The sequence below is a fragment of the Crocodylus siamensis genome, chromosome 6 (assembly GCF_052110815.1).
Source record: "Crocodylus siamensis isolate JL-2025a chromosome 6, ASM5211081v1, whole genome shotgun sequence".
Classification (NCBI taxonomy): domain Eukaryota; kingdom Metazoa; phylum Chordata; order Crocodylia; family Crocodylidae; genus Crocodylus; species Crocodylus siamensis.
In genome coordinates, this window is record NC_143400.1 from 81,668,661 (window position 1) to 81,683,864 (window position 15,204).

At 44.3% G+C, this 15,204-nt stretch overlaps 1 protein-coding gene and 1 long non-coding RNA gene across 2 annotated transcripts in view; one reads left to right on the forward strand and one right to left on the reverse strand.

Moving 5' to 3' along the window:
* The window catches only part of LOC149863065 (uncharacterized), a 128,493-nt gene that overhangs the window by 12,921 nt on the left and 100,368 nt on the right, over positions 1 to 15,204 (reverse strand). The window lies entirely within an intron of this gene.
* LOC149863066 (syncytin-A-like) lies at positions 12,823 to 14,127 on the forward strand. The gene is given in 1 exon segment (XM_090051219.1): positions 12,823 to 14,127. A coding segment is annotated over 1 exon segment (1,305 nt).

Consider the following 15,204-nt stretch of genomic DNA (forward strand, 5'->3'; position numbering starts at 1 on the left):
CATGCAGAAAGCACTTTAAAACTGTAACAGTTCATGGCACTTAAAGCACTTTAAAAATGGTGGGTCATGCTCTAAATTAATCCTTGATGAATGCGGTAGCATACTAAAGTTGGATCACTTCCACCAGGGGCTTCTGAATGTCTGTTCTTAACCACAGACACCAACTCTAAGGCAGAGGTGGGCAACTATTTTGGGCGGAGGGCTGCTTACTGAGTTTTGGCAAGCCACTGAGGGCTGCATGACAGGCAGCCAGAGGCAGATTAATATTAATTTTCTAAATTTTTTAGGGACCCAACGTGCCAGATAGAATGGCAAGTGGGCCGCACCCAGCCCACAGATCGTATTTAGCCCACCTCTGCTCTAAGGCATGTCTGATTTAAGATTATCATGGTTATCGCTCTATAAAAAATGTAAAACAAATTAATTGGCTAATCATTCCAGGAAGAAAATTAAATGAACAATTCCCAATTAAAATGGTGTACTCCATACTCTGTCCTGCTCCTCCAATAAAAAATAGCTCCCTCAGAAGAGAACCAAGGGCATAGTTTTTAATCCGTGAAGATCGTATCCTCAAACTATTCCTGTGTCTCCATCCATGAAATGACCTGCTAAAGCTGCTTGTCTTTGTTGGCGTTGCAGGTCATTGGGCACATCCGCTCAAATGGAGGGCAGGGATCAAATACATAACCATACTGCACTGTGGGGATTCCCATTTTTAACAATAACCCCTAATACCCTGAAATCACTCACTAAATGCACATTGCCCTGTTGAAAATATCCATTCCCTTGCTGAATCCTCATGATAGCTTTTACACAGAAACAGCTGCCTTTTGTAACTCATAAACTAATCTTCTTATCATCCTCTTGGGTCAGTTTATTCACAATGGCTGACATCTACTTGATGTCACATACAAAAGACAGAACAAATACTGATTACTAGAGTTACAAATTGCTTTATTTGCTTAAGATTCCCTCAATGCATACAGCATTTATAGTTTCAGTTCCAGAAAAAAAACCCCGTGTCTCAAAAAAACTGCTAGACTCCCTTGGGTTCTTCTGTTGAATAAAGCAGGTATTTTTACTCAGCTTCTCCTCATAGACACATTTAACATAGGATCCTTGAGACTCAGGCCTGCTAGTCTACAGGGCCCAAGCCAATGGTATATTGGTCTAAAAACAAGACTGTGTGCAGAAAAAAGAATGGGAATCTAGTTGAGAGGTCTGGAGAAAAAATACAAGTCTGAGGAAGGTTAAGGCAAAAGTAAGATACTGCAGGTTAACTCATAACTTTCCTCCTTTTTTCTGTCTTTTCTCTGAAGTTTTCTTGTTGGGGGAGGAAAAAAAAAAGTGACAAGCATTTAGACTTCTGCTTAGTCTTACTTCACCGCTGAATTTTATCCTTCAGCATCTGGGTTCATTCAAATTGCTGCCCACTCAGCTATGGGCTTATTCTTTGTCACAGTATAATTGACAAAGAAATTACTAACAGATATTTGCTCTGGTGTTGCTTCCTATCTCCTGCTCTCATTCTGCTGCAGTAAGTCTAAGAAAACCAGACATAGTTTACAAATAGTATCACCCATTCTGAACACTTGTCAAACTATGATAGTTTAGTAACATTCCTGAAGTACCAAAAAAGAGAAGCTGCCTCTTAACCTTTGGAGAAACTCCAGGGTCCAAGCCACTGTAACCAGCAACACCCCCCTGCTTCCCCTCCAAAAAAGCATGTCAGTGTAAATACACCTTTCCTATGTCTTACATGACTATGGGTGCCTGTACACAAATGTGGAGGGTGCTTCAATGCATTATAATTGCAGTGCATTGGAGCAGACTCAGTTAATTGAATCTGCTGGAGTGTGGTAATTACTGGGCTCCAGCCGGCCTCCACATCTTGTGTATCAGCATCCCCATGCTTCACAATGGTGGTGGGGGCACTTAAACTAAAGCTTATTGAATGAGCTTTATTACATAAAGTGCCTCTACCACCATTCTGAAGTGGAGGGATGCTGATACATGAGAAGCTGCTCTAATTAAAAGGCTGACCCCAGCACCACCACACCTAGAGCACATGTAAAAGTATCCTATGACTAAATTGCAACAGCCCCTCTGAAGAACCTGTGGACATACTCAGGCCTGGCCCTGGAGTTGAAATCAGGGCTGCATACAAATTACAGTAATGATTCCCATGAATTACAGTATTTACCAAGGGTCATATTCTCCCAGCACACACAAAACTTTTCTACTTTAATAAGATTCACATTCTGCCTATAATATATTCAATTAGTAGACCCTCCTCCTCTAATCTTTACAATACTGAGAAGCCCTAAGCAGAAAAGCAGCGAAGGAACAAGGCTAATAGAGCTGGAATTACTGCAGAAGGCAAAGATGAAATAACCTATAGTAGAGTAGATAATATAGATTAGTTTTGCACAGGATAACACATTAGCCAATATGAGCAATCAATTATGGCACCCATTGCAGGTCAATAGATGGTTGCTTACTGGGTATAACCTACTATAATTACTCCTGGTTAGTATGGAGAGGAGAGTATCATTGCAACTGAAAGGTGATAAGCCAGAATAACAAGTCTCTGAAGTCAAAGTCACTCTAGTTTGCTAGTAGTAATATACTGACCACATGGGACAGTGTGGGACACAATGATATTAAGATATATGTAGTGCTAATAAATCACGGAGCTCCACAGTTATTTAGATATACTATTGATGGGTACATGTCCAATTTTTTTGGTTAACGATGTAATACAAACTTGCAAGAGCCATAGAGTAGGGTAACATAAATTGTACAGTTGCACAGAGATTCTGTGCTTCAAATAACAGATTTGAGTTCAAGGTTGTAAAAAGCCAGCCCCAGATCCAAGGTTCTCTGCTCTTCAGAGATCCCTCTGAACCTAATGAAATGAACAGTGAACTAATAATATAGAAAGTGCTGCAGAGGCAATCCCTGAGGCACCTTAAATACAAGCTACAGCCTGAGAGGTCATAGGGAGGTCTCTGAAACAGAAGGCATTTTGGGAAGAGAAATACATTTTTGGCCTGTAGATACATCATGTATTTGTGCATTCTCCTTTCCAAGGCTATCTATTTTCCAATGAAATCAGTGCAGTTATGCTACCACTCTGTAGGGGCAAGCTGTTTGGCAGTGAATCCATCTTAACTTTTCCTTCCAGGGGCGAGATACTAGAGCAAGGAGTTGAAAACAGTCATTCAGAAATTTGAGACTGAATTTGTCTCCAGAACCAGCTAGTTCAAAAGGGGGAAACTACTAGCATTGTTCTTAGCTTCTCTCCTAAAAGTTCTTTAGCTGCCCCTAAGGCAATTGACACATGTTAAAAAGAAAGTGAAATGGGATCTGATACACGATCTCAATAGTCATGCCTCCTGCCATACCCTACATACATAGCGGGTGTGATTGTGAGTTTGAGCATCATATTCCACCATGCATAATCGATAGTGCAGGAGGATCCTGGGATCATGATCCCAGGCTCCCCCTGCACCAGCAAGCTTTGTTCAGGTGCCTAGGAGCCCCATCAGACCTTTAATTGAATGTGTGGCCAGTGCTCCCAGCCTTCAGAGCATACTCCCATGTGGTCCAGAGGTTGGGGTCAGCTCATTAGGGGTCCCAGCTAGGGGAGACAGTGAGCTTCCCCACCTTGGAGCTCTGATCACTGATAGGGCTCCCTCCTGTGGATGCACAGGGATTCCCTACCATGGCTGGGAGCCCCATCGGTGATTGGAGCTCCCAGCTGCAAGTGGCACCCTGTCACCTGATCAGGGCTCCCAACTGGGGGAGCACACTGTCTTCCCTAGCTGTAAACTCCAATCAGCTGACCAGTGCTCCCAGTCTCTAAAGCACATGGGAGCATACTCAGGAGGCTGAGAGCATTAAGTGTAACATGTCAAAGGCCTAAAACATGTCTGTAGTATGCACAGAACTCAGGGTTATCATATGATCTCAGGATTTAACCCTGTGACAATAACACAATGCAAGTATTTGTTGAAATCATGTGTTTTTCCCCCCACAGGAAAACCAAAAATTATGAAACCCTCTACTCTAATACCTTTGTGGTCCAAGTCAGTGTTAAATTATTGTCTATAAAGTATGGGCATCAAGAAGGGGTGGAGGTAATGGCTAAAAAATAGTATTTAGAAGTTTGCTTTTAGAAATTTTAGTAGATATTGCATTAAAACCATGGTCCAGGGCAATGGCAAGGCTTAACTGGTTTCCAAAAGCCTGTCTGTGACTATGTTTCTTTCAAGACCCACTGTGTCTAAAACCAGCAGACACATAGGCTGGGAAATTGAAGACATGTACCGCACTGTTCCATAACATGAACAATGTGCCCAGAGATAAGGGACTCTGCAGCACTGAGACCAGGTCACAGTGCCCAACTGAAGAGCCATTGGGATTTCCAGTTTTAGTGCATGGAGCAAATTAGGAGACAGGTAAATAACCAAATTAACATGTGTGCACATGATGGGTTTGTTGGAACAAAGGAATATGCTGACAGAACAAAGCATGGATAGTATGTTGACCACAAAGAGACCAATAAAAGATGCCTAGGAATAAATTAATAGATTCATAGACATTAGGGCTGGAAGGGACCTTGGAAGATCGTCAAGTCCAGCCCCCTGAATGAAGTCATCATAGGGACAAAGGATACAAAAGGAGGCATTTGAAAGCAGCAAAGGGTCCCTGAGGGGGGAACCCAAGGCCACCATGGACAGATGGCATACCACCAGCCCATCTCACCCACCCCGCTTGGGGGGAGGGTGGGGAAGGGGCCTCAGACCTTGACCTCTAGGCTGGTGACGTTCAAGAAAGAACCTCAGGGTGAATCTCATGTACTGGCCAGACATACCTTCTCTCTGTGACAGCTCTAAGACTGCTAGATATAGAATTGGGGTGGGTTATTTTGTTTGCCTTGCCTGCATTTTTCGTATCTGTTATCACTGTGTGTGGCAGCTTGAGCCGATCCCAGGGGTCAGAAGTGCTTGGAACAGACCCCATCACTCCTGAAGGCAGGCCCAGGGACCCTGACACCACAGACAACTTACCCAGGAGGGAGCCAGAGACAGGGCTGAAGTCACACGAAATGGAGCTATGCCAGCTTTCCAAATGTCTGTCAATCAGACTGGGCAGTAGCCAGCTGATGATGTCAGCTGTGACTGCCACCGCAGGAGATTTTAAAAACCCTGGCAAAAGCTGGGTGCAAGGGACAACGAAGGAAGCAATACGCCAAGCTTGCCAGGGTACAATGCGGCCAGCACAGATTCCCCAACAATGCTGTCCCACTGGAGGTAAGTGGGAGCAGCATAAAGAAACCAGAAGGGACTCCCCAATGCAGAGCTTCCTGAGGAGGGGCTTGGGGTTGGTCACTGGCCAGGGAGCTCTTGATTAGCATGGCCATCCTTGAGCCTATGTAGGGTATGGCAGTTACAGACCCAGTGAAGGGACGAAGCAGGGCCAAGGACTAGGGGCACATGTCAGGCTGCTATTACAAGCCTGCACCTTCACACTGAGGCTGATGGGACTGAGTCCCAGTGGGAGGCCATAAGGGACCAGAGCCAATAACTGGGAATGGTTGCACGACAGCCCTCACAGTTGGCAAGTGGACTGGGGTGTAGGGGAGGCAGAGCCCCAGGACCAGGTGCATCAATTCAGTGAGTACTACCATCTCCAGGACAGAGTGGGAACACCACTGATCCCCTTCTTTCAATTATGTTTCCATCAAGTCATGACAGGCGATTTGGAGTGCCTGACACAGGGAGTGCAGAAGATACAATACTAACTGAGGGCGTCACACTGTATATCAATAAAACTCGTCTACTATCAAATGGAGAAGTCATGTCTGGTCTGAGGGTTTGGGTCAGCCCAAAACAAGGGATCTGGGTCATAAATCCAGTGCAACAGGGGGAAGATAACAGTAGAAGGGAAAAAGAAAATAATAAGTTTTTCCTTTGCGTGGCAGGGCACTGTTTGTGCCTGCCACTTTAAGGGCCTGAAGCCAGCAGGTGCCCGATTAGGGCTGCCTATATAAACGGGGCATTTGCTGCTGGAAGGCCAGGCAACAACATCACCTGGCTGCAAGGCTGCTGGAACATCCTGGAGGTAAGGGAGGAGCTGTAGGTGATGGACTGGAGGCTCCTGGTCCTGGGTACAACCTAAAACTGCACCCTGCTGGGAGTAGGTAGCCTGGTGGGGCTCTCAATGGTGCGGGAGCTCCCAGGAAATGCCAGGCTGGTTACCACCCTGGTGAAAGGCAGGCCTCAGGGCCTCCCTCCTCAGATGGGCTCAAGTGGCTGTAGCCATGCCTAGCCCCCTCTACCTCTGATGTCACCTGACCCACCCAAAGATAGGAGCTGGTGTTAAGGTGCCCCAACCCTTCTTTCATCAGGGTGGTAGCCAACCTGGCATTTCCTGGGGGCTCCTGCGACACTGAGGGCCCCACCAGGTCACCCACTCCCGGCAGGGTGCAGTTTTAGGTTGTACCCAAGACCAGGAGCCTCCAATCCATACCTTACAGCTCCTCCCTTACCTCCAAGATGTTCCAGCAGCCTTGCAGCCAGGCGATGTTGTTGCCTGGCCTTCCAGCAGCAAATGCCCTGTTTATATAGGCAGCCTCTAACTCCAAAATGGCTGCCCTAATCAGGTACCTGCCGGTTGCTGACTTCAGGCCCTTAAAGTGGCAGGCACAAACAGTGCCCTGCCACACACTGCTACGAGTCTGATAGTAGATAGGGTGATGACTGAGTTAGGGCTCTTTCCTCAGGCATGTAGAGCCCTCACTTATTTTGAGGTCAAAATGTGGTTAGGGTTCAAGCCCAGGTGGCCAGTTAAGTTTTCCCTTCTCTTTTGGTCACAGTAGAAATGGTGTCAAGTAAGCAGGCAAATATATAACATAGAATGTACTTTTAAATATGAGGAAACATTATGGTTTGAAGTCCAATGTGCTTTTACTCTGATTCAGTCTGTAAACTGGAGAGAGAAAAAAAACAGAGGAAGATAAGCAAATGAAAAGTGATGAAACCATTTCTCTTTGAAAAACTCCTCTAGTTCTCATATTTTGAGGTGCTTCCAATTTTATAGTCCCTGAGTTGAGTTAGAACTATCTGGAGTATCCAGTCCTACCCAGATTTTCAATACTTTTCTTGTCCAAACAATATTTGCACATAAACAAAAACAACCTTGGACACACCAAGAGGAATCAAATTTTCAAACAACATTTAGTTCTTTCATCCATTATAACGGCTCTCACAAAGACCGGCCACAGCACTGGTCCCATTTTTCAGACAGGTTTGCCCATCTCCTTTGTGCTTTATTTCCTCTCACCTTGTATTCACAGGACAAGTGCTCAGTCTAGGGACTATCCCATGATAGTATTTCTTTAGCCCACACAGTGGTCATGTCTACACAAGACATTACATCACCATAGCAGTGCGTTACAGAAACATAGCATCGGCAGGCACAAACCATGATGCCGACATTACTGCGCAATAGCTCATTCCTACTGCAAAGTAGCGATGGACACAACCTGTGCAGCACCCGGACAATGCAATAACAGTAGTTACTGTGCAGTAGCAAAAGAACTGCTTAAGCAAGTACTAAATGACTGCACAGTAACAACTGCACATGTGTAGGCACATCCACTGTAATATTTTCATTATTCAGAGAGTTAACAAAATCCTCATCTTCAATAGGAGTGACAAGATAGTCTTTATCAAATTACAGTCAATTTGGGCACCCCAAAAGAGCTGCACTTCCTTTTAAGGAACTGTACTTAGTGTACTTGCATAATGATAATGCATTTAGAGAATTCAGACTTCAATTAAATAAGAATCAGCCAGACTTAAAATATCATTTGTGTTGAAATTGTTCTGTTAGTTTTAAGAGTCAAGACCACTATGCAAGAGAGATTTAGTGATTATGTTCAATCCTTTCCGTGTTGTTTTGATTGATATTAATTACCACTGGAGACAAAACAAGCAATGAAAACTGACACATTAGGAAGCTGATGTCTTAGAAGATTATTGTATTGTTATCCTGATATGGTTTTTTTTTGCTGAATATATAATAGGAGTACTAGAGATGTGTGTGAATAACATGCATTTTGTGCTGACAGGATCACATTTCATTAAAGAACATTATTATCTTATGCTACCCTTTCTCTTACTCCCAAGTTTATCTTAATTTATTTTTAGATCTGCAAATAAAAGGAAATCAGATAAGACTGTGTTGGAACACAAAGCATACCATGGTAGGGGGTTTTTTTTCCCCCCGACTTGGTTTTAATTTATCCAGGCATGCTCTAGTAAGTTGTTTTAGTCAGAGTTCCATCATTGCATTCCTGTCAAGATGTTACTTAGTAGTGATAGGGTCCCATCATAATTTCCCAAATAAACAGAATTAAAATTAACTAAAGCCATTCTGAATTCCAAATGATAAAATCATTTTAAAACGAAATTGAAATGAAGTTGCTAGATATTGCAAGACACCTCAGAACCTTTAGCTTTGTTTACAGTGACATGATTTTTGAGGTTGAAAGTATACAAAAGACATGAGCAAACTAATTCTTGGTACCATTTATGTATAGCCTTGTTTTGGGTAGTGTAGAGCTGCATGATTCCAGAAGGAACATAATGGTGCATATGGGAGTATATAGATTGCTAAACTCATCTATGAGGTTTGACATACACCCATCACCACATGGCCACCTAGATTCACTAGCCAGTGGAAAAGGGCCAGGATCATGGATCGTCACAATCTCATACCAATACCACCACCTGGAGTACTAGGAGCCAGTTGGAGATGATTATGATAATGAGAAATAGGGCTAGAAAGGACCTCATAAGGTAGTCTAATCCAGCCCCCTCGATCAAGACAGGGTAATCTGTGCTAAAGAGCAATCTCTTGGGTAACCCTGAATGCAAGACCTGCAATTCTGCCTGAACCTTAGGGAGACTACAGGCAGATATAAAGGTAGCATTAGAGTGATAACATAGCTGTAATGGTCCAGGAATTATTCAAGAGGCAAGGATTTCTTAGGGTGGTATATTTTATTAAACCAACTGCATAGCTGGGGTAGAATTGGACAAACTTTTCATCAGATCCCTGATGAAGATGGTCTGGCCTTCAAAAGTTTGTCTAACTCTATTTCAGCTATGCATTTGAACCAATAAAAGACATCACACAAAGAAATCTTTGCCTCGCAATGTGTATAAAGGAAACTCTTTATACTTTCCCCGATGCTATGCTTCTGAATAAAGATGGACCAAATTCTAGTCAAGATTGTCTGCAAGCTCTTCACATATCCTCACCTGGAGCTCACCTAACACATTGTTGTAAGAATGAGGTTTGTGTACATATCTTCCCGTTTCTCACTAGACCATAAACTGTTCACAGCAATTATTCACTAATAATCCAACTCCAAGTTCCATTGTTTAGTTATAGTCGACACACAAAAAAACCCCAAGCAGATGCCCAGGGCATGCAGTTGTGAGACCAGGCAGAAGCATGAGATAGGGCTTGGGTCCAAGAGCAGGGGGTGGAGTGTGACAGCAGCCTTACTAATGCTAGGAATTTCTTATCAGTCCCGACTGAGCTGTTGCTGTCCTGGGGCATTTGTAGACAACACTTCAAAGTGGGTTAAAATGGGTTAGTTGCCTTTGGCACTGCTTTAATGGCATTGCTTTTTTGCACATTTGACAGTGTATTGTGTGTTGATTCCACCCACTGTAGCGCATTCGGCAGCGTAATACACCTTAAATAACTTTGGGACACAGAAAATGACTTTGGGGTGCTGCAAAGTAAAACACCTCCAAGGAGTTCTAGTTTCCTACCTTACAGCTGCAGAGGGCAGCACCGGGCACCGTGCCACTCAGGGACCGTGCAGGCATCCCATGCAGGCAACCCAGTAGTATACTGGAAAGGCAGACACAACAGAAGGAAAAACAAAGCAGCGAGCCTGATATATATATTTTTCCCCCACAGTGCCCTCCTGAGCTGTGCAGGGACCTAGTGCTTCCCTCCACAGCTACCCGAGCCTGATGCCTGTGGGCAGGTGCCACCTGGGTGGGGGGGGGGAGGGCCACTGGTGTCATGGAGGGAAGCACCAGCTCCCCCCCACCAGCTCAGGGACTGCTCTGCCTGCCAGCAGCTCGCTCTGCCCTCCCCAGCACTGGAAATGCAGGTAAGGATTGGGCTCTGAGATGGATGTACATGACATGGGGGTTTACCTTGCCCTAAATTGAAGCTATGTTTTCACAAAACCACCACTTCAATTTACCCCCCCCCCCCCCCGGTGTCATGTACAAATGGCCCTGTATGCTCTACCTGCCCCAGCTGTTACTCTCAAAGCAGCAGCAGCTGAGAACTGGTTTGAAGTTCCTGGCCTGGAAATGCTCCTGGGCTGTGGTCTCTGAAGGAGTAGGGGGTTCATTCCAGTGCCCCTCCTAACCTGGTGCCTCTCTCACCCATTCCTAGTTATGCTACTGAAAAAAAGTCTCCACCCTGACTGGATGAATCTTATTCTATTAATCTCAAGGCAAGCAGAGATGCAGCTGTGCATTTGATTATGGTCAGATAAATGCTAAAGGCAACAGTTCCCTAATCCAAAACTAGCATTAAAAAAATAGAGATCTTAGAAAAGCCAAAACATACATGGTTATGCCCCAAAAAGAAAGTAGTTTTGAGGATTTTAATAAACACAAATATTCTCAAAGACCACTGGCTTTGCAGTCTAGCCCTTGGCTTCAGCATACATGAAAAGGAGTTCATGGCAACCATTCAGATAGATGTTGCATGAAAGGCACTTGTTCCACAGTTAAGAACTCAGTTTTGTAAACAGCATATTAAGAGGGATGAAGAATCATTACTTCTTTTCTAATCCACAGCCACAGTAATCCTACTAAACCTAAAGTAAAGACAAATACAATAGATTCAGCTCATATTAAAATTCCAGGTTGTGCCACCAACAACCTAAAGCTTCAGTTTTGGAGTAATTCTAGTTTACATGAAACTGAAGAAGATGTTGGCGTCCACATTCCTTGCAACCCAAAGCCATGCTGAAAAAAGTCATTGTTTGTAATCCACATGGAGTGAGGTTGAAATGGCACAATGTTTTAATCAAGCAAATCTAAAATTAACATAATTTTTACATCGTTTTGAAAATGGAAGGTTAAATATTATTAGGACAGTAAATACTCAGATCTCTTTGCCAGGACTCTTTGCCAGGCCTCTGCGGGAAGAAAATTATTAGTTTTTTGTTCAGCAATTAGTAAAGTGTAAATTTTAGTTAAAAGGCCCTCAGCAATTCTGTTCTGAAAGAGAAACTCTGAGATAGAGAAGCAGTATTAAGGCCTTTCCCTAAATGCATTGTTTAATTAAAAAGACAGTGAGATTTAGCAAAATAAATTGTTTATACATACATATACACCCACATATATATACACACACACACCATATTTATGTGTGTTTATAAATACGATATTCATTCATCCTACTATTGAATTTGCTGTAATGAAATCTTAAGACTCAACCCATAAATATATATATATTACAGCAAATTCAGTAATAGGATGAGCAAATATCATATTTAATCCAAGGATGGAAACTACTTCAATGACGGTAGAAAGAGCTCATTGTGGCTAGGAAACAAAAGAGAAAATGGAAGTTAACTAACCTGGTCCCTATATAGTAACTATCCCAGGAGAAAGGGTTGTTAGGCAGCATTTAGTTATATGAGCCGAGAATGAAAGTAAACAGTTGATTATTCAATCTCTTACTGACACTGTTGGAGACTAACAATAAACTGCTTCAAACTGAGCTGCAAATCATAGCTTCTTCCAGACCAATTTGGCACTGCACTAACTGTTGTTTGTCTGCAAACAGGACTAGAGGTAGATAATAGGGTTGTGCAAAATTTCACCAGCTGTTTCGACTTGTTTCAAGCTCAAAACAGAGAACTCAAAATGAAACAGAAGGCTTCAAAACAGCCTCAAAACAAAATGAGGGCAGTCAAAACGTTTCAAAAGTTTCAAAATATTTTGAGTTTTGAAGCTGAAGCTGGGCTTGCTTGCAGGAAAACAGAAAGTAGCGAGAGGGAAGGGGAAGGACTGCTCTAATATTGACTGTGTAGCTGGCCAGTGACTGTGATCCTTCCCTTCCAATCCCAGTGCTCTGGGGGAGGGATAGAAAAACAGCATAAAAAGCAGCATTGTTTGAACTGAGCTACTTTCTGCCTTGGAGTCCGTTACTGAGCTGTGTCTTCCAGCAGCTCAGCAGTGTCAGACAACAAAGGCTATCATTCATTTCCAACTTGCTAGCCTAGCAAGGGGGATTCATCAATATCTTTTGCTTTCTATACCTTTTTATTTTATTATTATATTTATTGATTCCTTTCAAATTATTCCTCCCCCCGAAATCCTCCTTTTGTTTTATTAGTCTATTTTGATTCTTTTCCCCCAGAAAACAAATCTGTGTTTTTTCTCAGTGTGCATTCCAAGAAAACAAAAGGACTTCAGAGTGATCTGGATTTTGATGTGTTGTAAATATGTTACTTTTGTATCTGCGGTATCGATCACAGAATCTGAGCGGTCTCAAAATTCAGTTCTGTACTTATTGTCAATATGGGCTAATGCCACGGGAGACGACGAGAATGGTGAGGGATTGACCGCATGTCTTAAAATCCCTCTGTCCGTCGAGGATTCGGTTCTCTTCCCATATCCAGTACCGTTTAACATCGTAACCTGGTTTACCAGGATCTCAAAAAGTAAGGGGAATGTTATCAATATCTCTATCCCCTTGATGGGAGGAGGCTATATTCCTACCAGTTACACTTGGCCTCACGGATTTAACCTCACCACTCTCTCACTCATTACTCAACCCCCTAGCGAGGAGTGCTGGGAAAAGGAAGCTCCGCGCGCTTGTTCCGCTATCCCATGGGGGATAAACCCCCAGGGTGAGGATTGGTCTCGACCAGACATGTCATTAACGTGGGACCCCCGCTTGATTACCCTGCCTTGGCACCTCACCCTCGTTCCCAGGGGAAAGAAAACCTCCGACCCTGAGGTCATCCTCTCACCCCTCGTAAAGCCTACTCCCTTGGTGGTGTGGAATGAATCATTAACAATTGATCTAACTCAGCCAGGCCCCAGGGGAAACAATTCATGGTTTAGTTTTTATTATCCTATATTACGAGCGGTGTTAGTAAGTGCTATCTGCCATGGTGTGGAACCACCCATTAGACAATCCGGCCCCCCGGAATGGACTAGGCATGCTTTTCCTGCCCTAGGTCGATGCTCTGAATTGAGTACACTGGCACCTTTGGGACTGATATGGGCATGCTCGGACGGGCGATTGTACACCACCCTACCAGCTACATAATCAGGTGTACAGTGTTTCTTAAGTTCGGTTTTATTTTGTCCACCCATACAGGCCTCCACGGCACACCCGCCGAGTCCCCTCATGTCACACCGACATAAAAGATCTTGTACTCCGGTGTGGAGTTCCTTAACGCACGGGGAAAAAATTGCCCAGGGACTCAGTTGGGGCTTTGAGGGTTTCTTTTTCTGGGGACTCGCGATCGCCAAAGCCCGGATAGCACTAGCCCAACTTTCCGAGCAGGTCGAGTTGCTAGCAAATCATACAGCCACAGGTTTTGACCTCGTAGACCAACAGCTACAAGCAGTGTTGCGCATGACTATGCAGAACCGATTGGCACTAGATGCACTCCTAATCCAACAGGGAGGACTGTGCCAATATTTGAATCTGTCCCACGATATGTGCTGCATAGCCATCCCTAATATCAGTGTCCCACTGCAAGGTCAAATTATAAAAATCGGAAGAATTGCAGAGGAGGTCAATTCCATTGCGGGAATAGGCCAAGGATGGCTGTCTAGATTATTCAATTGGTTAGGCTTTAATACATCATCTTGGCTAACGAATTTGCTTACACCTGTGTTGTCATTTCTGTTTATGGTTATAATTATTGTGTGTAGCATTAGTTGTATTTTCAAGATCCTTACGAGCCAAGTTGCTAACTTGTCATCATATGTATATACCACCGTCCCATTCGAGAACGATGTTCCCATCGGAGAGGAGGAGGTATAATTCGGCCTTTTAGCTTCTGTGCTGACCGCAAGCGGGCATGTCATGGAAAAAACTTTGAGTATATGCTGCCAGCACAGAAGAGGTTAAACTGACATGCGCGGTTTGAAGCTGTGAGTGGAAATTTCCAAGGCTCACCCAGCCCGTGCCCCCTGGGTGACCTGCGGGCCCGTCAATCATTGTTGACCTACTTTCCCCACAGACCATGCTCAGACTGTGTCAGCTCCTGACTGAGAGCATGCTCAGTCAGAACCTGACATGAGGTAATCGGACTAGAAATTTCTCTGCAGAGAGCACTGTGATTGGCCACTAAATTGATATAAAAGTTCTGTGAGCCCCTCCCTTGGGGGGGAGATTGTGTGGACTGGAGACAGAGGCTGCTGCCATAGGGACTGTCTCTGAGTCAGGCTTCAGGGCCTATTGATCTCCTCCTTCGACTTCGTTGATAGTCACTCTTCGTATCGCTTGCTACACCACGGTCTCGATTGTACTCATCTGGCTCCTGATTTACCTTTGAACGGACTAACGGCTTATGATTTTGGATCACCCTCTGGACTTTGTTTAACCCGGCTCCGGACCATCGACCTCGGCTTCCTTCTTCGACTACGACCCGGCTCAACCCTCTAACCTGACATCTTCGCGGCTTCATCTTCTGGCTACCGACCTTGGCTTTTCATATTCGACCACCCGATTTGTCCATTGCTGTGGACTGGCCTCACGCGACTCGTTACCTATGCGTTACAGTTCATTTTATGTCACATCCATTAATGAGCTGTTGACCAGCCCTGGGACTAGGTCTTCGGACTGAACCTCGTGGGCCAACAGACCCCCTTTGTTGTCTGTGCGTTATTACTGTAACTGAAGAAAGCAACTGTGTGCCTCCACTTCAAAGCGTGAGTAAAATAAACCATCTTTGTTAAACCAATACGCCTGGGTACTTCTCAGACTCCAAAGCCACTAATCCCACCTGTCCGTGCCAATAGCCACCACCCGGCCAATCCACCGTGACCGCGACCCCGAGCTTGGCTTGCCAGCTCTGCCGGGTTCATCGCGAGACTTCTCAGGGTCATACCCACAGCG